This window comes from Eutrigla gurnardus (assembly GCF_963514095.1).
Source record: "Eutrigla gurnardus genome assembly, chromosome: 9".
Taxonomy (NCBI): domain Eukaryota; kingdom Metazoa; phylum Chordata; class Actinopteri; order Perciformes; family Triglidae; genus Eutrigla; species Eutrigla gurnardus.
Window position 1 is genome coordinate 17,242,526 of NC_139923.1, and position 23,194 is coordinate 17,265,719.

General features: G+C 43.9%; 2 protein-coding genes across 11 annotated transcripts in view; one reads left to right on the forward strand and one right to left on the reverse strand.

The window, feature by feature from the left end:
* The window catches only part of ndrg4 (NDRG family member 4), a gene marked incomplete at its 5' end in the record, with an annotated part of 37,079 nt that extends 18,243 nt beyond the window's left edge, over nt 1–18,836 (reverse strand). For 2 of the 10 annotated variants that reach the window (XM_084017396.1, XM_084017391.1), the window contains 3 exons: nt 2,211–2,369; nt 3,474–3,558; nt 14,826–14,899. In XM_084017396.1, the coding sequence (XP_083873522.1) occupies nt 2,211–2,369; nt 3,474–3,558; nt 14,826–14,899 (318 nt within the window). Of the gene's footprint in view, nt 1–2,210; nt 2,370–3,473; nt 3,559–4,883; nt 4,977–14,825; nt 14,900–18,687 lie in introns of those variants that run through there. The other 8 variants (XM_084017398.1, XM_084017397.1, XM_084017400.1 and 5 more) reach the window with 8 other exon arrangements.
* chka (choline kinase alpha) overlaps nt 1–23,194 on the forward strand; it is a 130,224-nt gene that overhangs the window by 2,119 nt on the left and 104,911 nt on the right. Inside the window, exon 2 of the mRNA XM_084017408.1 lies at nt 22,690–22,702. Coding sequence (XP_083873534.1) covers nt 22,690–22,702 — 13 coding nt within the window. The remainder of the gene's footprint in view (nt 1–22,689; nt 22,703–23,194) is intronic.

The window sequence follows — 23,194 nt, forward strand, 5'->3', positions numbered from 1 at the left end:
ATGAGCTCTGTTGGTAGTTTAATGTTCAATTATCTCTAAACATACACAACAATGTATGTTATACATCAAATTTATCGCTTCCTTTCTCGTTGCAAAATCCACAATTCTGGTAATAAAATTGTACTCTATAGGTTTGATGGAAATATTCTTTTGGACTAATTTTAATATAATTTTTCAACACAACAGTGAAGGGTCACTGATCGTGTTGTTTCATTCCTGCACTGCTGCCGCTGTAAAGAAGAACAAACCAAGAAAAAACTAAGAACAAACCAAGAACATAAGAACCAAAACTAAGAACAGACCAAGAACATACTAAGAACCAAAACTAAGAACAAACCAAGAACATACTAAGAACCAAAACTAAGAACAGACCAAGAACAAATTAAGACAAACCAAGAACAAACTAAGACAAACCAAGAACAAACCAAGAACAAACTAAAAACAAACTAACAACAAACCAAGAACATACTAAGAACCAAAACTAAGAACAAACCAAGAACAAACCAAGAACAAACCAAGAACAAACTAAGAACAAACTAAGAACAAACTAAGAACAAACTAACATGCACAGACAGACTGCATCCTTGTCAAACATGCACCACATATTATTATATTATCTCTGGAAGAAAACATGGCAGGGTTAATGATGGCCGTAGACACAGAGAGTGGAAGGAAGAGTTGTGGATTGGGGAGGTTATTCTTATTGTTAAGGAGAGGCGAGGACAAAGTCAGACCAGGGTCACACCTGAAGAGAGAGAAATTAGTCACTAAAACCAGCAGGACCATAAGTTGTTCCTGCTACAGCTGTTACCATCTCCAATGAAGATGAAGATGAAGATGTGAGGATTAAACAGAAATGTGAAGCTGAAAGGGAACTTCAGCCCATGTGGAGCTCATGCAAAGTGTTAATGTTAGTGATGTCAGTACGGTGGTCGGACCAGCAGGTGGCGCTCTGTTCTTTCTAGAGCTGTGAGGCGGGGAAGCAGCTGAACTCAGTGAGACAGGATGCTGTCTGTCTGATTTCCTGTCAAAGCCCCGGATGTAAAACTTCCAGGGAGAGATGATGTTCAGTGTTTGTGCTGCTGTATTTAGAGTATTGATCCCATCATGCAGTCCTGTTATAGGACCAACTGAATGTGATGGTCCTGCTATTGTCTGTCATAATGTTAATATTTGGTCAGCGTGATGAGTTATTATTACAGATGCAGGTCAACTGTTAAATGAATGTTAAAGAGTTTCCTGTGACCAACGTTTTTCAGTATGGTGTGGAGTGTTATTATGGGTTATTAGTATAGTATAGTGGGCTGCAGTATTTCACCACGTTTCAGACAAATATTAAACTTCTTACTCTTTTCATTTATTTGACAACTAGCCTATAGTAACTATAACATACATAAATATGATCAGCCTGTAAAAGTACATTACCATGACCAGCCACAATACTGTTATATCAGTAATAATAATCAGTTATTATTTCTGTATCCCATTTCTGTTTCCACCACAAATAATACTGCTGGTACCATGAAATCTACATTTACATTTATTAACATGAGCTATTTAAACAAAGCCAACTAACTAGCAGCAGGTCAGAATAGACTGAAGTCACCAACCTGATAAATTTACCAAATTGCACACGAACATCTTCACACTTGTTTATCAGATTAAAGACAACGTCTCATCCTCCTGAAGGTCTAACAGAGGGTCCTGATGCTCCTCATATACGTTAATCATAACCCTCTAAACCCTTTAAAACGTGCACAATTTCATTTAAAGAACTAGTTTGTTATTCCTAATTTATGACTAAAACAACTTGACACGCTGCTGAGCTGCATGTCACATTAACCTTAAGGTTCACCAGGTCTATGTGGTCTACTGGTGACTGCTGTCACCTCCCAAAGACTCTCTGTCCCCCTCAAAGAGACAGGCACGGGTCCATGTGGCTCCGGCTGTTACCAGCTGTTACCAGCTGTTACCAGCGATAACCAGTGGTTACTAGTGGTAACCAACAGTTACCAACTGTTACCAGTGGTTACCAACAGTTACAAGCTGTTACCAACTGTTACCAGCGGTTAACTGTTACCAGTGGTTACCAGCGTTATTATGGGATATGGATACCACTAAATATGGATACCACTTTGCTGACAAACTAATTCCAAGTTCTCTTGTGGTGTGTGTTGCTTTCAGATGCTGCTGCTGGCTCTGGTAGTTACCCCGAGGACCCCGCTGGTCCGACTGCGGGTCTGGCGGAGCCAGTGTCGTGCGATGACATGCCAGCGGTGAGTGGGGCGGCTGGGGGGAGAGGGGTGGTTAAGGGGGTCGGGGCTGGCGGGGCACGGTAAGACCCCCGACGCCTCCTCTCCTTTATCCTGCTGTGTTGCGAAACAACAAACACAAAGTGGTTATGGGTAACAGCTGTTAGACAGAAACATGGTTCATTCTGCAGGTTAACATGTTGATGGAGGTGTAGGTCCGTATCCTCCCACCCTCTAAAGACCCTTCTGGTTCAGAACCACCAGAAAGGTGGAGCTGAAGACCTGCAGCCTTCTGGGAGGAATAAAGGAACAAGTTCACTGTAAACCAGGAAGATGCTGCATTCAGGTCATGTGGGAAGAAAAGTCTGTGGCTGCTGTGTGACATTCAGGGACACTCAGGTCATGACTCCAAGCTCCGCCATCTTGGAGTGAATTGTTTTTACAGAGATAATTTCTATTTTGTTTAATCAGAAAAGCCTTTGCTATGAATTATGTAAAAACCTGAAAAAAATTAAGAAAAAAAAAAGAATTTGTCAAATTTTATACGTTATGAAGAAACGTGACAAATACATAACTAATAGATATCAGCAGGAAACATCCGCACTGATTACTAATTTTAGTTGTTTCTAGCCAACAAGGTCACGTTTTACATGTTGAGTCTGTTACACTGATCCCTCCACCAGAAACATGAGAACAATCCTCCGATCTGGTTCATCCTTCAATCTGTTGTTTTCATGCTATTATAGGATGGAATCATTTCAGATTTCCACACTCATAAAATCAGCGTTGCATAATTCTCTTCCGTCTGCTTCACTTCTCCTTTTAACAAATCCTCACAGAGAAAATGAGTACTTCATTCCATCACGTTGCTCCGGATCTTCTCCACCATCATTCCTGCTACAAGGGGCCCTTAAACCTTCAAGGGCCCCTAATTCAATGCCTGTTTAACCTGTTGCCTCGGTAATGAATGAGTGGCCTTTATATAACTGCCTGTTCTCTGCTTTCCACCTCTCTCTCTGTCTCTCTGTCTCTCTGTCTCTCTGTCTCTCTGTCTCTCTCTCTCTCTCTCTCTCTCTCTCTCTCTCTGTCTCTCTCTCTCTCTCTCTCTCTCTCTCACTCTCTCTCTATTGAAGAGTCGCAGATGGATGAACTTCATTAATTCCTCTGCCGGTAAATAAACACATCTTGTCTTAATACACGAGGGGGGGGGGATCCACTGACCAGGTCTGAGTCCAGTCCTCGCTGCTCTGGCAGCAGGGGCTTCTCCTCCGTGAACTGCTGCTCCTTCATTGCCGCCATCCTGGACCTGCAATCACCACGGCACACACACACAGCCAAGGTTACACGGTTATTGTATCGTGTTTGACCTTAAACTCAGTGAACTCAGTTGGTTAGCGTTAGCTTTGCTAGCAGCTAAATGACAATGGCAGAATGAAACTAGGTCCACGCTGTGACATCATGGCGGCTCACAGAACAATCAGAGCAGCTGATGGATGAGGAGCGGAGTGCAAACGGAGATGGAAGCAAGGTGGGAATTAGTCTTGCTGCAGAGCTGCTCGGATTTATTTGAAGATTTATCAGTCAAAGAAAACTCATCAATCTGTGTTGAATGTCTTCCTCCTCATAAAACATATTCTTGAGTATTTTGAAACCTTCCTTAAGCAAGCAAGATCGAGTATTTGGTGCATCGCTGTGTTTGTTGGCACTTTATCGCCACCTATGGGTCGCTGGAATAGTGTGAAACCATCCACATCTACCTGTGCAGGTGAGTGTGAGACAAACATAACAGGGACTCACTCATAAAAACAGGAAGGGGGGGGGGGGGTCATCACAAGGACTAAAGGTTACAGGACACCAGATTCTGCTAGTTTTGGACCAATGGACGGTCACACAAACACAGGGGTTCACACAGGAGAGCAATGTTCGTGTCCTGTGTGAATCTCATCATTGACTTCATTCAAGTTATGCTAATGTTACTATGTTGGGTACACAACATAGCCTATTTAACTACTTTACATTGGTTGTGTTACATCACGTTATGTTGTTGCATATGTAACACTTAATTACTTCATGTAGGTTATGTCAAGTTACGTGAAGTTACATAATGTGATGCTGTGTATAAAACATGGCCTATTCAACTAACATTACTGTCAGGTTTCAGTAGTGAGGTATAAAGGGTTGGGCCCAAAAGCAGGCGGGGACACAAATAATAGGCAAAAATATTTATTTAACTAACAAATTCAAAACTGAGGGAGGCCACAAGGGTAAAAAAATAGCATTCAAAAAGAAACACTTACTCTGAACCAAAACCAAGAAAAAGGACACGGGAACACGAGTACATTGATGGGAACCAGGGTAGTGAACCACGATGGGGTAACAAACACACACTCCGACAAAGAGACAGGGGAAACACGACTATAAACACAAGGAGGCAGGGAGCTGACGAGGAACAGGTGAAACACATTAGAGCAATCAACACGAGAGGGTCGGCAAGACACCAGAAACAACAAGGACCAGGAAGTACGAGACAGGAAACCACACGGGAAAAAAACTACAAAATAAAACAGGAAAGTACCCTAGGAAACCACAATCATTACAGTTACATTATGTTACTATGCAAACGTAACGTACATAACACGGCTGTGGCTCAGAGGTAGAGCAAGTCGTCCTCCAATAAGAAGATCGCCGGTTGAAACCCCAAATCCCCCGAAGTGTGCGGCATCGCTGTGTGAACATGCGAAAAGCAACAGAAGGTGACGTTTTGATGACACATTGATGATGTGTTATGTGTTAACTAGAGCGTTGCAGTTGGTGTTTGAGCATGAACGTTTCATACTTAGTGCTGAAATCTGTCTGCTGTGTGTGTGTAGACCTCCAGGAGAGTTAGTTCATGTTCCCGAGTTTGAATCAGCTAACGAGGAAGGTGCAGGACAGATAAAGATTGCACTTCTTGTTTTCAGCACCAACAAACATGTCCCACAATATGTTCTGTACAGTGGTAGATGATGAGGTGGGTGCACTGCTAGGTAGATGGGTAGGTTACAGAGGAGGAAGTGGATATACTCTCCTATACATTCCAATGGCTTTCTGGCTCATAGGTGGGTACGCTGTAAACTGCCACAAAAAGAGGTTGGTATACCAATCCCTGAGAGATGAAATACAATATCTAAAAGTTCAGTACAAGTTCAAGTACAGTTTCCATAGAAACTCCTCAGCGTTAGTAAGAGGACTGAACACAGTCAACACGCTGTCGCCTGACTGTTGGACTCGTTAAATCTCTACGTTTCCTGGTTTAGTGTGAAGTTAGAAGTTGGATGGAACTGACATCCCAACATGCAACACATTCACCGTGGCAACAACACACGATGCCTGTCTGTCTCTTCCCTCCTGTCTCTCTTCTACCCCGTCTGCCCCCTCCTGCTGTCTGTCTGTCTGCTCTCTGGCAGACCTGCAGCATGGTCCCGGTTCTTATCGGACACCCTGAAAGAGACGAAGCCCAGATGCCACCTGTGTGTGTGTGTGTGTGTGTGTGTGTGTGTGTGTCTGTGTGTGTGTGTGTGTGTGTGTGTGTGTGTGTGTGTGTGTGTGTGTGTGTGTGTGTGTGTTGTGTGCGTGTGTTTGTGTGTGTGACAAGGGGAACCGAGCTGAAGAACTGATCCACGTCCCTCCAGGACAGAGGCTAATATGGGACCAGTCTCCCGTAAATAGAAACCTTCGTGTCCACAGCTGCTCTTCACAACAAAGGGGTCTAACAGAGACAACCGGAGCACTTAGGACTAGATCATTGTTTCACAGGTCACGACTAGATCTCAAGACTTTGAACTCAAGTATTTGGGACCAAATCAAGTCCCAAGTCAAGACAGTGAAGTCAAGAAGTAAGTCCCAAGTAAATTCTGAAATCAAGACTGAAAAGTGCCAAGTCAACGAAAGTGAGGTGTTTACAGGTTGTGGAGATTCTCTGGTCGCATTTCACGGCTAAAAATTCAACTACCCACAACTTTTAGGTTCTGAAAGTAAAGCCAAAGCTATCCTTAAAGCTGCATTCTCTATGCTGGCCACCAGGGGGCAACCCCATTCTGATTGTATAGAATTCTATGAGAAAATGCTACTTTTAAATAAATACTTCTCTCTTGATTTATTATCTCAGTAAATATTGTAAACATGAGTTTATGGTCTCAATCTCTTTGAAGTCTTCTTCAATCCAGCATGATGTTCATTTAGTCAATTATGGTCCATTTAGAGTCAAACAGACCAGAAGGCAGAGTATGCTTTAGGGGTGGGGCTACATGCTGATTGACAGCACCAAAACAGGAAATCTATGGGCCATAAAACCAAAACAATCACTGAGAGATGCTAAAATGCTGTGTTGAGCTGAAGGATTAGTAATAACTCTCTTTCTGTTTCACACATTAAACAAACGTTTGTTTTTCCCAGTTAGCTGTGAGGATGATGAAGAGCAGCGTCCTACTGTGTTTACATACAGGAGGCAGGAACTATTATGGTCTGGTGACGGTAGCTTACACTTGCTTCAAACAGTCTCAGCAGTTGAGGTCGTTTATCACAAAGCCGTGGGATCTTTTACACAAAGAAAACCAGGGGATCAAACAAGACCAGGCCACATGAGGTAGATCTACTGATCCGTTACACATAACAGTAATTGTTACACTTGTCTGTGAAATCTCATCATCTGCGTGCCAACACATATCTAACATCATGGATATGCCACAGAAAGTATTTTGTGGTCTTGTCATGTTTATTGCTGTCGATGACGGCAGCCAGACCTTCAGGACCAAACGTGGAGTCGACGGCCCAGGAAGAGCTTGAAGAGAGCCGAGATGGAAGCTAAGCTAACCCAGCTAGGCTAGCTTCATGCTGTGTTCATCCCAAATTGCATATAAAGTCAAAGATGAAATCAACGTCTCTGCAATGACAAGATGATGCAATGTGCTGAAAGATTTATACTGGAGTGAAAATTCTGCTTGACTCTAAATCCTCTCCGTGTTGAGATTCTCCTTCTTTCTGTGGTCCCCCAGAGGTCTACGATAGTAGCTCACATTAGTCCAGAGACCAGACCAGATATGTGGAGAAACCAGAGACTGTCTGTGGTCCCCCACAGGTCTACGATAGTAGCTCAAACAAGGTTTTCCCTGACTTTTGGCTGTTAAAACGTGATCTTCAACCAACCCCAAAGGGCAGGTAGAACCTATGATATTCATCTTTTTATATTTGTCACCTGGGTCCTGCGTTTAGTGTTTTCCTTTACAGAAATTGGTGTATCCTTTAACCACCAGACCCTGTTGGACATCAAGAGTCCCAAATGGTGTCTAAACCTGACATTTATTTTGCAGCGTGATGTCATATAAACTTTATGATACTTAAAACAGACATGGTGACATCATCCACTGGTCTGTTTGACTCTAAATGGACCGTAATTGACTAAATGAACATCATGCTTGATTGAATAAGACTTGGGACTAGAGATTGAGACCATAAACTCATGTTTACAATGTTTACTGAGATAATAAATCAAAAGAGAAGTATGGTCATTTTCTCATAGACTTCGATACATCCACCTGATGGCCAGCAGAGTGAATGACAGTTTAAGGCACGGCTTCACTGAACTGTTGTCTTCTGATACATACACAGTCTCCAGCAAGTAACCTGAGCAACAACACATTTCATTATCATTCATTTATTTTTGGCCTTTGACGTTGTTTTGCTAACCTTTTACATTGATTGCTGATTCATTTAATTGGTTGTTTTTCTTCAGTGGAATCTTGTAAATGCCATGAGGAGCTCTAGAAGTAGATTTTTCCAGAGGTTATCTGTCTCATGCACAGGATAGAGATGCAGTTTGAGTGAATATGTCAACAAGTTATTTCATCACGGTTACCAACTGCAGCTTTTAAGCTCCACGAACTCGTGGAAGATCAAGTGATCATGTGAAGTCCGTTTATTCTGCCTGCTGCCGCTGGAAGTGGAGTTCTGCACAGCTGTATGATCTGTAGATTAATCACTATGAATGATCCCTCTTGCATGATGTGTAATCATTTGATACTTTTTTAACATAAAAATATGAATAAGGAGTTGATGAGCAAATAGCGTCTCTGCTCGTTTAACGGTTTTTCATATTTGTCTCCAGGAAACGTCTTTATTCGTCCTCTTTCACACCGTTTCACCCTCCCTGTCTACCCCCTTCCACCCGTCTCTCTTTCTTTCTCACCATCGCTCTTCACCGATGCCAGACAGCTGGTTGTGAAATCAATTACTGTTGCATTACAGTGGCTATATTCGGCCTCCTGACACCACAGCTGCCGGGGGAAGATAACGCTGCTGTCCTCTTCTGTTGTCTGGTGGGACTTTGCCTCCATCTTTGGTGAAATCCTGTCTGTCTTTCATGAGAGACGTTGTTATGTAGTTCAGAGTGTGTGTGTTTGTGTGTGTGTGCGTGCGTGTGTGTGTGTGTGATAGTGTGTCTCATCTCTGTGGATCTACAGTGTGTGACGTGTAAATTTACATTTCTGTTCAACAGTTTTCTGCAGCAATTACTGTTCCGATTGGGATGAAGAGCATTTATCATCTCAGGAGGAGAATCCCAAATCATGCTGCTGACTCCGTCGAGCAACATCAAGGCAAAAATTCCAAAATGTTCAGTCTCTAAAGTATCTTAAAAAACTCAAAATTTCTATAGAATTGTTGGAGTCATGATCCCCATGAAAATGTTCCTTACGGTTTTACAAATAGGGGCTCGCTAGATCACCAACACAGCCGTTAACTTATCCTGCTGGCTAGCTACCTAGCTAGCTATTTTAGCTCCGTTTTGTCACTAATGTCATTTTAACTTGTCCTGCTAGCTAGCTAGCTAACTTTGCTAAGCTTTGTTCCATCACTAACGTAACGTTTTCTTGGTTGATGTGTTTTACCAACACAAAAAGAGATACAACACTTACCTCCCTGTCGGGTGTGTCGTCTTTATAGTAAGTCGGTTTTACTGAAAATAACATTAAAAGAGACTTTACTGATGTTCAAAATTATCTTTGACAAACATCATATGTGAAATTCATGGCACAATTCAAACTGGATTACATTTTAAATTAAATGATTTGTCTTTTGCAGTTGACTTTTGTATCCTGAATCCAGACCTCAGCGGGTTGATGGTTCTGGTTTCCAGATGACGTAACTGTTACGTAATTTTGTTCTCAAATAAACGGACTTCAGAATAGATTTTCAACTTCAGTAATTCTGATGTGTGATTTATCTTTTTGACCACTAGACAGCTGTTGTGCTGGTAATCTGCAGGTGAAGCCGTTGAGCTTCCCAGCAGGCATGTGGACCCCCCCCCCCCCAGTGCAGGACCTGGGCCCCCACGGTGGAGGGCCTGGGCCCGACTTCAAAGCCCCCTTCATCCCTCCACCACTTGGCCGGTAGCTTGGTGTCCGTGGGTGAGGAGTTATTTACGGCTGTTGTTCCGTTCTCTCTCAGGGAGGAACACTGCCAGACGACACATTTCTTTTTCGTCTTCTCTGGTTCGGAAAGGAAACCAAACCCGTCCTCTCCCTCCCTCCTTTGCTCTGTCTTTTTGTTCTGCCCAAAAAGAGTTGCTATGACAACTAAGCCTCGTCTCATGGAGTCTCGCTAACCTTCTGTACGTCGCCTTTTTTAATGTGTGTTTTCCCACCATGTCATGTGTTCTCAGTGATCACGTGTGATTTCGTCAGCTTCTCATTTCTTTCTCTTCAGTGTGAACTGCAAAGCAGGAAAAGCAGAGCTGTCACCATGATAATTATATCATCATTGTCATCCTATTAAACTGGCTTCATGTGTCAGCTCCGGGTTTAAATTACACATGATGTCGTCCTTTGTTCTCCTCATACATCATATTTTTTAAATTACATTCTTCTCTTTGTTTCCAGTCCTCCTCCTCTGCTTTATATCGGGTTATTATTTCACTGCATGTATACGTCTTCTTCTTTGTGTGATTCAGAAGAAGGTGGGAAGATCAAAGGCTGTAAGGTGCATCCACAACGACCTTAATACAGAAGGCTAAGCCCCGCCTCTTCCTGTGTGCCCCATGCAACCTTATTTCAGACTATATATAGGGAAGTCAGCGACGAGAGACCAGTATTTATTTCATCATGTTTGAATTGTTCCATGAATCCCTGAAGTATTGTCTAGTGCAGCTTTAAAGGTTAGTTGTCCTACAGTAGCAGGTCCAGGATCTAGATTGGGTCTCGAGGTCTTTAAAGGAGTGAAATCCTTCAGCTCCAAAGCTTCAAACTATGACACACTACGTTCCCATCTCCTAAACAAATAAACGTGTGTTATGTGTGACCGATGGAAGGTTTGAAGGCGTGTTTTTGCTCAAATCATCCAATCACAGCGGAGCATATCAGGGGGACAGGGAAGAAGTCCAAAGAGAAACTTCCCGTCAGACAAGAGATCAATAACAAAGCTATGTGGAGAGGAAGCATCTGATCTAATGTAGGATGCCTGAATCGATGGCTGGAAACTGGGACAGAGAGACGGAGAGAGAGACAGACGGGACGGAGATAGAGAGACGGGGTGGAGAGAGAGACAGACAGAAGGTAGAGAAAGACAGACAGGACGTAGAGCGAGTGAGACGGGACGGAGAGAGACAGACAGAGAGATGGGACGGAGAAAGAGATGTGATGGAGAGAGAGAGAGACGGGATGGAAGAGAGACAAACGGGACAGAGAGAAAGAGACGGAGAGATGGGAGAGAGAGGGAGACAGGTGGGATGGAGAGAGACAGACAGAGACGGGATGGAGAAATAGACAGACGGGATGGAGAAATAGACAGATGGGACTGAGAGAGAGACAGAGAGATGGGAAGAAGGGAGAGAGAGATGGAACGTAAGTAGCTCAGGATGGACAAACCAAACATGAACTGCTGTCTTCAGGCCTGCCCCTGGTCCAGCCTGGTACGCACCAGCATCCTCCTTTATTCCTTAAATAAACCACATCCACCTTTACAAAAAGAGTGTGTAAAAACATACGTATATATAATCTGTATGTAAATCATGAAATGCACAATAAAAAAGGAAGTAATATAAATAAGAGCAGTCTATCATCTCTCGGCTGTCCGAGATCTCCCTAAACATAAAGCAAAACAGTGTCAGGAGATAGTTTGCATTTGTGTACATGTGCTTCCTGTTTTGCTTTGTGTCATTCCACATGTCATGCTTCTCGCTTGTGTGATTGCAGGTCCCACCCTGATGTCTTTCACCTTGGTCTTGTTGTCTTCCTGGTATATTATTTTTATCACATTAACTGTCTTTTAACACGAGTAACGTGTTCTTTGTGCTGCAAAATGCATTTAAATCAGTAAGTCGTCTCTCTCCACCATTTTAAGCGAAACTTTAAATTATTCATAGCTGCTGAATGTCTTCTGTGACCGAGAGGTTTCCCAGAGCTGAGATATCAATGTCGGAGTGGAGGATTAAATATTAAATATCACTACCAGCTCTGAGCCGAGCAGCACTTTCTCTTCTGGCATGAAAAGCTTCCTCGCCAGCCGCCGTCAGATGGAAGCTTACAGGTCTATTTCTCTCTTGATTTATTATCTCAGTAAACATTGTAAACATGAGTTCATGATCTCAAACTCTAGTTTCAAATCTTCTTCAATCCAGCATGATGTTCATTTGGTCAATTATGGTCAATTTAGAGTCAAACAGACCAAAACTAACTAACTTACCGAGTTGTCACTCCTGCTAACGAAGGGAACGCATCACCGAGGTGTTGAGACCACTGAATGGCCACCAGACGCAGACAAACGCTCCGTTAGCCTCATTCACACACATTCACACACATTGACTGATATCCGTTTGGCTTGAGCTGAATGAAATGCACCGGCCGCTCTGAAAGATGCAACCTAAAGTCCATGTTAGTGGGTCCGTCCAGTAGTCCCCCCACCGGGCCCTGGGCTGGGTGCCAGTAGGGCAGATGGGGGACCAGTGTGAGGCCACCAGTGGCCCACCGAGGGCAGAGGGGAGTGTTTGCCCGACTCCTTCCTGAACCAAACAGAGAGCCAGATGTCGAGGACCGGAGCTCAGTGGAGCGTCCTGATTGGATGAATGGTTTCCGTCACTGTTTGACGATGCCATCGATAAAAGATTGTGCATAACGTTTCAGCTGTTGGACGACATTTTTAAACCCAACTACCTCACAGCAAAGTTAGCTCGTCAGGTTATCTTGAGAGGTTTCTACCTGTTTCTACCTGAATTATGGTTGGTGGTATCACAGGGTCCAGTTACCAGCTGGGACAGAGACGCTGCTGTTGATTCCACCTTGTGGTCACCGATGTGGTCCTGGAGACTCCTACCATGGTGGGAACTACCAGAGGAGGTTGTCAGTACTACGTTGAGTACTTGTCACGTCTATAGAGAAAGTAAGTCCTGCTCTTTCCATTGACCCCCCCATGGGACCTTTTTTCAGAAAAAAAATATGTATGGTAGTCAATGGCAATAAATAAAGCATGTTCCTTGACTTCCGCATCGGATGTTTGTCAGTTTGACAACATCAGACGTGGGTGTCCCCCATTGGGAACACCAGGAGGGGTGAGACTCCGCCTCTCTACTGAGTCACAACTGTGCAACATATAGTCACAAAACTTTACAGGTGTGTAGATGAGATTACAATGTAGGCAGGGTTTTAAGATGGTTTTGTCTGACCAAGGACCAGAAGTAGACGGGTAGGAAGTGGGGAAGGGAAGGGACAATCGAAGGGCCCATCAAAGGGACCATCGAGGGACCATCGGATGGTCCATCGAAGGGATCATCGGAGGGCCCATTGAAGGGACCATTGGCCCCCCAACATTGTCCCCCAAGGCCTGATTTAGCAGCTGGTGTGATCCCATCACAAGATAGTCTATAGTCTTACTCTGTTTTATAGGAAATCTGTTCACAGCGGGGTAGAGCGAGTCGGCCTCAACTTGGAAGATCAGTGGTTCGATTCCCAGCTCCTCCAGTCAGTATGCCGAAGTCCCCTTGGGGAAGATACTGCACCCCTAATTGCTTCCGAAGGCTGAACCATCGGTGTGTAATGCAGCTCCACATGGAGGTCTGCAGATTATCCACAACCTCCATTGTGTTTAGGAGGAGGCAGAAATCGTGAAACCTACTCTCCTACTGTCGGCAGAGTAGCTCTTCCTAACTTCACATTGAGTTCTCTTCTTATCTCACCTCACGTGCACTGAAGGGAATTTAAGGAGGTGATATGGAAACACAGTATATTATTTTTAGTTTTATGGATTGTGATCCTTGCCAGTCTATTTCTGTTCTGTACAAACACCCCACTCATTAATGCAAAGTCAACTATTAAGAAAAGACCACATTTCTATTTCAGTACCAGTTTTCAGCAACATTTAAAACTCTTTGAAAGGTGCCTTGTTTTTCTGTCTCCACACCTTTACATGAAACTGTGAGCTGCTCTCCATTTTAACAGATGTCCTCCATTGGTGACTGTCAATAGATATTCAATAACAGATATGTCAGCAGCAGCCATCACCCTAAACACATCATGACATATCGGCTCTCCGAACACATTCTGACCTTGAAGCTTCTTTTCTGCCGTCGTCATGCAAACACAACAAGTATGTAATAATCCACGTTTAGCTGTGTGATCATCATCACCACCACAGAGACGCTTCTCTTTATCGTAGTAGCTGAGCTGAATATGAACTATACTTCTTACACACCATCAGAAAGACTGTAATAACATGCAGAGTGGAACATGCAGTTCCTTCCACTCAGACAATCACACAGCCAGCAGCGTCCAGGCTGCCTCTCAAAGGTGACGAGTGACACTAAAAGATAACACACGGAGGGCAAATAAAATGTGCATGTGTCTAAGTGATGACAGGACGTCGTGTCATGCTTTCTGATTGCAATCTTATTAACCACTGAGGGAGATTCACCAGAAAACCACCCAATCTTTTCATAACGCATCTTTTTGCTGTTAATGACCAATTTGTGGATTTTCTGCATTTTTTGTTTCTTTGTTCACCACGGAGACGCGGAGAGGTTTACTTGAAGAATTCAAGGCAACATAAGTAATTGATAAACAAATGGTCATTTTGTGGCTGAAGAATTCCTTTGAAGAGAAGCTGATCTGTACGACTACAAGAGAATCCAGCCATTATGTATTTGGCTGGGAACTAGAATTTGATATAATATAACTGACAAAAGAATCTTGTTGTTCTTTCAGCTGGATCAGATTAACCCTTTAACAGCGTGTCAAATCGAAAAGTCTGGCACCAACTGTTGTCCAGGGAATCTTTTCCATGTCAATCTCTGGCTTTGCTCCCAGCCTAATTCCCAGTAACTCTTCCATGATGTTATGATATGCAAATGATTTTTCATCTACATGTCAGATGACAGATGAACTACTCGGCCTGTTTGTTCAGACAATGAATACTCGTTGGACCTGCTGCAGAATGAACACGTGAAAGACTGGACTGACTGGTTGACAGGATGCAATGGATGGACGGAGATGCCATAGATAATTGGTATTGATCTTATGTGGGCAGGTACAGTGGCTTCAGGGTCCTACGTACATGGTCTGCAGGAGGCTCTGTGGAACCGTGCAGCCAGCCTTGGGAGGGAAGTTCCAAAACAATCCAGGCCCCATCTAGCAGCAGGTATAAAAATACATGAAACAAGGTCTACTGGACTGGTGTTGGTGCATTGCAGGTGCAAAGATTCACAGAATCATGAGTGGAGTCTCCATGCAATAAAACTACACAGAGAGAGAAGGTATCATTAAGGAAACAGATCAATAGGATCCTGTGGAAACGTCCTTAAAAGACAAGGGAGAGAAATGTGAAGGTTAACATTTAATAGAAGGAGAGTGATGGATAATAATCTACTTATTAGAGTGTATCATCAGTAACAGTGTGAGGTCCTTACAGCCGCTCTAACTTACTGTTCTAAGCCGCTAACAGTTTCAATAGAGAAGTGCAACCACACAGATTGTAATTCACATTAATTATACATTGTCCTATTTCCCCTTAGACACCAGGAAGCTCGCTGATTAGAGCAGATACATATCTAGAAAGAGAAAGCATGCAAACACCATAATAACAACACTTCTTTTCTGGTGGTCCGCTGGCAGGGTGAGGGGTGGGTGAGGGCAGGGGTGAGGAGTGTGTGAGGGGTTGGGTGAGGGGTGGGTAAGGACTGGGGTGTGGAGTGGGTGAAGGGTGGGGTTAAGGGTGGGTAAGGACTGGGTGAGCCGTCGGTGAGGGATGGGTGAGGAGTGGGTGAGGGGTGGGTAAGGAGTGGGTAAGTGATGGGTGAGGAGTAGGTGAGGGAGGAAATATATCAGCATGCAAACACAATAATAACAACACTTCTTTTCTGGTGGTCCACTGGCAGGGTGAGGGGTGGGTGAGGAGTAGGTGAGGGGTGGGTGAGCAGTGGGTGAGGAGTAGGTGAGGGGTGGGTGAGGAGTAGGTGAGGGGTGGGTGATGAGCGGGTGAGTGGTGAAGGGACTCCAACGAGCAAGAAGAGTTGTTCCAAAGCAGAAAGAAGAAGAATCACAGAGGAAATCTCTGATTCACGGACTCACAATTCTTAAATAGCAACCGTTTGAATAATTAAAAAAACAAAGAGGATATTTTTCTCCTAAAGTATGAAAGGAGGACACGTCCTACGAACACCATTCATCCATTGTCTACCGATCATCCTGTATTCAGGGTCGCGGGGGGGCTGGAGCCAATCCCAGCTGACATTGGGTGAAGGTGGGGTTCACCCTGGACAGGATGCCAGTCTATCACACGGCTGACATGTAGAGACAGACAACCATTCATTTACATTTACATTTAGCAGACGCTTTTGTCCAAAGCGACTTACAATAAGTACATTTGTCAAAAGAAAGAAACCACAACATATCATTGCCAATAAAGTAGAGCGAGAAAATAGAAACGTAAAAGTGTTCGGTCCTCGTCTGAGTAAAGTAGTAGCTGTTCAGCAAGTATACCTTAAGAACAACAGTTCTATGATCAAAGTGCTATAGGTAAGAACATAGAAGTGCTTTTTTTAGTGGGTCATGCTATGCAGAGTCGAGGTGAAGTCTGAACAGGTGAGTCTTGAGCCTTTTTTGGAAGATGGCAAGTGACTCTGCTGTCCTGACATTGGTCAGGAGTTCGTTCCACCACTGAGGCACCACAACAGAGAAGAGTCGGGACTTTGCTGAGCGACATTTGTTTGTTTTCAGCGATGGTGGTACTAGCCGGTACCATGGTGATTCACACTCACATTCACACCTACGGCCAATTTAGAGTGATCAATGAACCTATCCCCATCCTGCATGGCTTTGGACTGTGGGAGGAAGCTGGAGAACCCGGAGAGAACCCACGCTCATACCGAGAGAACATGCAAACTCCACACAGAAGGAACCCAAACCCGAACCAGGAAGCAAACCCGGGACCCTCTCACTGTGAGGCTCCCCTTTACACCACCATGTAGCCCGAAGAACACTTTCCTTCCTTTTTCAACGAATCGACATTCTGTTGGCATCGACTGCCAGCTGATGTCTCTTTACAGCTTTCACTATTTCGGACGACCAGTAGCCGAACTTACAACATGGAACGTGAGAGCTAGCTAATTAGCTAGCTTAGCCTAACTTGCAGGGGGGGGGGGGGGGGGGGGTCCACATGTGATGCCGTTTGGCCCAAAAATACATTTTCCTAAAAGAGACATTTGCAGTGGATACTTTTTTTAACATTTTGGGTGAATCAACTTTCTAGTACGGACACTTGAGCACTTGACACTTGGTGAAGTATTCCATGGAAGGAAACATCAGTGTGTTTGCAGAAGATCCGGGTCATGTTTTACTTGGAAGTCAGACGCCACTGAGCAACTTTCATGTGAATGAACGAGACTCCGCCTCTAAAATAGTGTACACTTCTCTTAATCCAGCAGTGACAGCAGGTAGTCCTGGTACCACAGTCCTGTATGACCCCTAACCAAACCAAACATCGTCATTCCAAACAATGGAGATTGAAGTGATGTTACAATCATACAGGGGGCGCCATCACTTAAGAAAAAATCCAACCAAATAAGGACAAAAGGTAAACAAGCAGTAGGATGATAAATAGTACTCATGGATGATTCTGGTAAATACTAAGCTTACTGCTATTCAAAAACTCAAACTCCTTCCTCCAAATAATCTGAGTGAAGCAGTGATGAGGAGCGCAGCCCTGTAGCTTATGTAGCAACAACAGCAGGAGTGTATTGCTCTTTGTAAATCTATTTATAAACCCTGAGCTGAGAGACAGACCTGCTCCCGAAGGGAAGACAGGCTTCATGTGGTGGAGGAGCCGCTCACTGTTGAACAAAAGCCAATAAGTTTTATGGCTCTAAAACCGAGGGACAGATTCATAAAACCACAGTGCAGCTTCTGTGGCCACTCAACCCACAAATAAGACAAAATGAAACAATTCTCAAAGCCCCCGAAAGGGTAGAATTCAAACACCGCCGAGCAGACAGCATCGCAGTGCCGTCGGCCATGTACATGTATTTAAGTCACGTTATAGAGGATTTGGCTATTTGCTCAAATTTATTTATTATGGGATGCAATGACAGGATGAAATGACTGGATGCAATGACAAATAAATTAATAAAACTACCATACATGTAATTTTTGAAAATACATGAGTAATGAGTTATAATAATTATAAATAATGTATTCCTCCCCCGCAAAACTTTATGGGTGTTTTGCTGCGTTTGCAATGTAATATTATAATATATTATAATAATATATACATTATTGAAATTCCTTTTTTGAACGCGACTTTGAGACGGGACAAATGTACAAGCGACGGCTGCTCATGACAGGAGTTGCTATTCTTTGTGAATTCACCCCAGAATGTAGAACACTTCCTTCTGGAAAATAATATGTGTGAGGTTTATTCGTTGAATAGAGACATTGAAGTGCTTTTAGGTTTTTTCGCCTTTATTTTATCGTATGCCGTCATGGTTGTCGGTGTTTCAGGTGCACCAAGCAGCGTTCAGATTGGGGGTGGAGCTACTAAAAGCCTGCACCAAATTCACTCAACTTTTAACGACTGCCACCTACTGTAGCCTACTGTAGCTTCATCATTCATGAAACACACACACTCCCTTCTCTCTGCAGTTATACGGGGGTGGGGGGGGGACATGAAGTAGAGTACAAAGCTGAGCTGCAGGACTCACACTCATCGTGCCAAAACTCTTGTCCTCATTTGAACATCCTGTTGTCCTCGTCACACAAAACCGCTGCAGCATGTCGGAGCTTAACTCTTTACTTTCATGGACACTTTACATATAGGACAAAGAGTTTCACAGCCTCGATGTAGCGACAAAGACACCATCAGGACGACTGTTCCACTGTTTCACTCACATTATCAGATGCGGAGGGAAGAAGCGTTACTGTACCTCTGGTGGACTTCAGCTGGTTTCCAGTCGCTTCAGCTGCTTATTTGTGTGTGTTCCTCAGGCTGCTGATCGGAGTAGCCGAGCTGTGGCTGCACTAGACCAAATGAGAGGCAGTCTCTCTCCCCCCTCTCTCTTTCTCTCTCTCCTCCCTCTGTCTGTATTTCTGTCTCTCTCCCTCCCTCTTTCTCTGTCTCCCTCCCCTTGCTGATGATAAACACAGAGCACGTGGCTTCACCAATGATGCAGCACACTGAAGAGAACTGAAAGAGTGACAAAGAGGGAGGAAGAGGAGACGAGAAGAGAGTGTGTGTGTGTGTGTGTGTGTGTGTGTGTGTGTGTGTGTGTGTGTGTGTGTGTGTGTGTGTCTGTGTGTGTCTTGCAGCTTTGAGTTGGCGAGCGTTGGAATTATTCACGCTTTTTAAAGCACAGACAAACAACAAAATGGGAATAAAATTCATTCAAATCTGAAAAAAAAATCCTCTGCTGAACGTCCAATTGTGACGTGACTATCAGCTCACACACACACACAAACACACACACACACACACACACACATACACACAGGAACCAGGAGACCAAACAAAGGGTCTGGTGGATCACCGACGGATTGAATATTGCTCTTTATAGGAAGAAATATTTTAAACCAGCAAGTTTTGTTTCCAACAACACTTTTCTCCGTAAAGTTACTAAATGTAATTTAGTTGCTATAATTACAAAATGATCCATCCATCCATCCACCATCCATCCACTCACCATCCATTCATCATCCATCCATCCACCCCCCCCCCCCCCCCCCCCCCCCACACACATGTGTCTCGTGGACTCGGTGACCTACTTACAGTCAGACTGCAGTTCTAACAGCATCAAACAACCATGATGGTTAAATGAATTACATTTAAATGAATGGATGACTCAAGTTCCAACATTTCATATGATTCAGACAGAATTGTTTAGGCATGTCTTATATAATATACATCATTGTCATTATGTTTCCTGCTGCCCATCATTCTATCTGTCCATCAGTCTGTCTGTCTATCAGTCTGTCTATCCAATAGTCTGTCTGTCTGTCTGTCTGTCTGTCTGTCCATCCAGCAGTCTGTCCATCCATCAGTCTGTCTGTCCAATAGTCTGTCTGTCTGTCCACCCGTACGTCCATCAGTCTGTCCGTCCATCAGTCTGTCCATCCATCAGACTGTCCATCCAGCAGTCTGTCCATCCATCAGTCTGTCTGTCCAATAGTCTGTCTGTCTGTCTGTCCACCCGTACGTCCATCAGTCTGTCCATCCATCGGTCTGTCCGTCAATCAGTCTGTCCGTCCATCAGTCTGTTTGTCCATGTGTCCTCTCAGAATGAAGTCTTCACATTTAGCACAAACGACGACGACCAGTGATAAGTGGTAAGTGTTTGGATGTTTGGAGTTCTCCGGATCATCCCGACACCTGACTGTGACTCCATGCCACGTGGATCCTGGGAACTGCTACCTCAAACCCCGCAAGACACATGAGCTGGTCCTTCAAGCGTATCTCCTCTACATCCAATCAGATCTCAAGCTCTCAACTCTGCTCAATCTGGTCTGGAGTAACAGGGGTTTTGGAGGTTCGCCATGTCTGGGTACAATGGCAGAAACCTCCCAAAATCAGATTTGTAGAATGTTTCTGTGACGGTGAGGTCCTGTTATTGGTAGAAACGTATTTACTTTCTCATTGCAAACTTTCTCTGGGTATGAAGCAGAAACGTCCTGAACCTAAAGACTGACCACTTACTGCAAATTGTCCGAAGACGACAGCCTAATAAATAAATCATGAAAAGATTTTCAGAAAGAAATTGACTTTCTACTGTGTATGCCATGCAACGCTATGTGAAAGAATGGTCTGGAGGATCAGCGACTGGATCCTTCAGAGACCGGTTCCTTCAGAGACCGGATCCTCCAGAGACCGGATCCTCCAGGACTCGGCAGCTTTGACATGTTTGTGTTGTGTGGAATCTTTGATCTCTGTTGACAAATGTCACAAACTTTTACATCAAAGTGGATTGATGGCCTCACAGATGAGCAGCCCTCCTCTGATTGGCCGGTTCCCGTCGCTCCGCTGCATCAGTCACGCAGAGATCCCATGTGACAGTTATGTAACGTGAATTAAAACATAATTAAGAGAGAGACGTTTACATGATCATCGTTAGAGCAACTTTATGTGCAACTTTTAAGATGGTGACTTAACGATGGTATTTCTTCTGATTCACACTATGATGGTTATGATGGTTTAACTGGAATGAATGGTGGGTCTGTAGCCTACTGGTCAAATGTATGCACCATTTGTTTTTTTGTAATTTATTTTACTTTCATTAGTCTACAGATAGTTTAAGTACTCTGAGTAACATTCCGTCTTTCTTCTTTTAGACTTTCATTTGTGTGCATTTTCATTTGATAATTTTTTATTACGTTTTGAATTTCTTTTCATATATATTTTTTATATTTATATATTCAATATATTCTGTACAGAATGTATCTACATTTTGAAATAGCAGAATCCCAGTACAGAACGCCATCCCAGTACAGAACGGCCTTCATAAAACCAGGATGATTATTGATCTCTGCAGAGAAGCGCGACAGTATGTCTGTCCCCTCGGTCAGTCCCCATTGATTCTGTCGGTCTGAAAAGCCCCACTTTGTGCTCTAAAGCCACAGGAGCCAACAGACAGTCAGACTGATCCCAGATATGCTGTTAGGGTTGTGACTCATCGGCTCGTTATAGAGTTATAAGTGCGGAGGAGACACAGTGCAGTGTTGTTAAAGGGGGGAGGGGGGACGGAGCGGGATACTGTATATCGCCTAAAAGGCGGGGTGGCGGGATGGATCCTAACCCTAACTCTGGCTGGTAAAGTCTTATCAAAAGCCTAATAAACAGACCTATGAGCACATTTTGGGGAGTGTACATTGACACCACCACCACATCCACCGCAGATATTGTGTGTTGCAACAGAGCTAGATGGTATTAGATATATTAAATTTGCCAATACTAGGCTAAACCTGCTGAAAATGAATGGCATTGCCATCGGCCACAGCGGCACATTGAGTCCAACAGACTGCTCCACTTTTTGTTCAATCTGATTGGCTCAGCCTGACCCTCGGCCAGGTCACTGACTTCCCTCTGAAGTTACACAGAGAAAATAAAAATAAATGTTGAAACGAAAAAAAGGTGGTGGAGATGAGAAATAAATGGGTGGTGTGGATAATATTTAGGCTATCATGAGTGTATGCTTCTATGTGATATACACTGTGCAAAAGCTTGTTTTTATTCTGTAGTTAGTTATGTATAACTACTATTGCATTATAAAAAATGTCAGTATAACAATGGCCTATTTAAAGGCGCCATATGTAAGAATGTGGCCAAAACGGTACTACACTCAAATTCAAAACACTGCGGCGAGTCGTATCCAGCTCCCCCTCCACCCCCTCCCCTCCAGGCTCGAGGTTGCCAGAGCTGTTGGCCTATCTTCCGTCAATGCTGCTAGCGTCCAGCCGATGTCCGGCCGGATGCCCGTAACAGGACAGTGCTAATGCTGCTAGCGTTAGCTGTGCTGCTAACGTTTGTTTCTATGATTGAAATGAATAACGTTGTTACTCGACAGAATAGAGGCTGGGTCTACCACTTGCAGGCCAGGGTCTACCACACTAGAGACAATCCTAGGTCCAGATCTCCAGTCCTATATATATATATACATATATATATATATATATACATGACATGATTCAGCAGAGCAGTAATGTATTTTGTGTCAGGACAATCCCATACCAGGATCAATAGTTACAGCCCAGAGGCAAGGTCAATATGTTCATCAGTAGTGACCTTCCTCCTGACGCACTGCCCACCAGCTGACCCACATTTAATACTTCACCAGCTCAGACTGTCACATGCTGTTACACTAATGTCCTTTCCACATAAATCCACATAGGACCAATAACAGCAGCCTGCTGGCAGCAGGTCCCAGTGTCTCGGTGTCTCAATGTCTCTGGGTCTCAGTGTCTCTGTGTCTTAGCGTCTCGTTTGGTTTCCTGGTGTATCTGGGACTTCAACATGTACAAAGCAGGAATAGTGGTGATTTCAGCCGTGATGGAGGAACCCTGGTTTTACAGGGTTCAGTCGTCCCCTCTTGTCTCTCGTCTGTGCTTGTGTTGATCTAGTGGGTGCGGCCTATTCGTCATTCAGTCCTGATTACCTGTGTTCATCATTCTGCTGTATTTAAACCTGGCTTTTTAACAGTCGTGATCAAGAGCTTAGACCACCTTCAGTTCCATGTGATCGCCTTGTTTTTCCTCTAGAACCAGCTCTGTTTTCTGGAAGATCAGTTTCTCAACACCTCCATCACTGCTCCATCACACTTTCAGGTTTCTGCTCCCTCATCTCATCTTGCTCTGTGACTCACACATGTGGAGGGAATCCTGAAAAATACTCTCAAATCTTCTACATCTAAAGCCACTGGAATTTGAAAATGTTACTTTAGCGCCGCC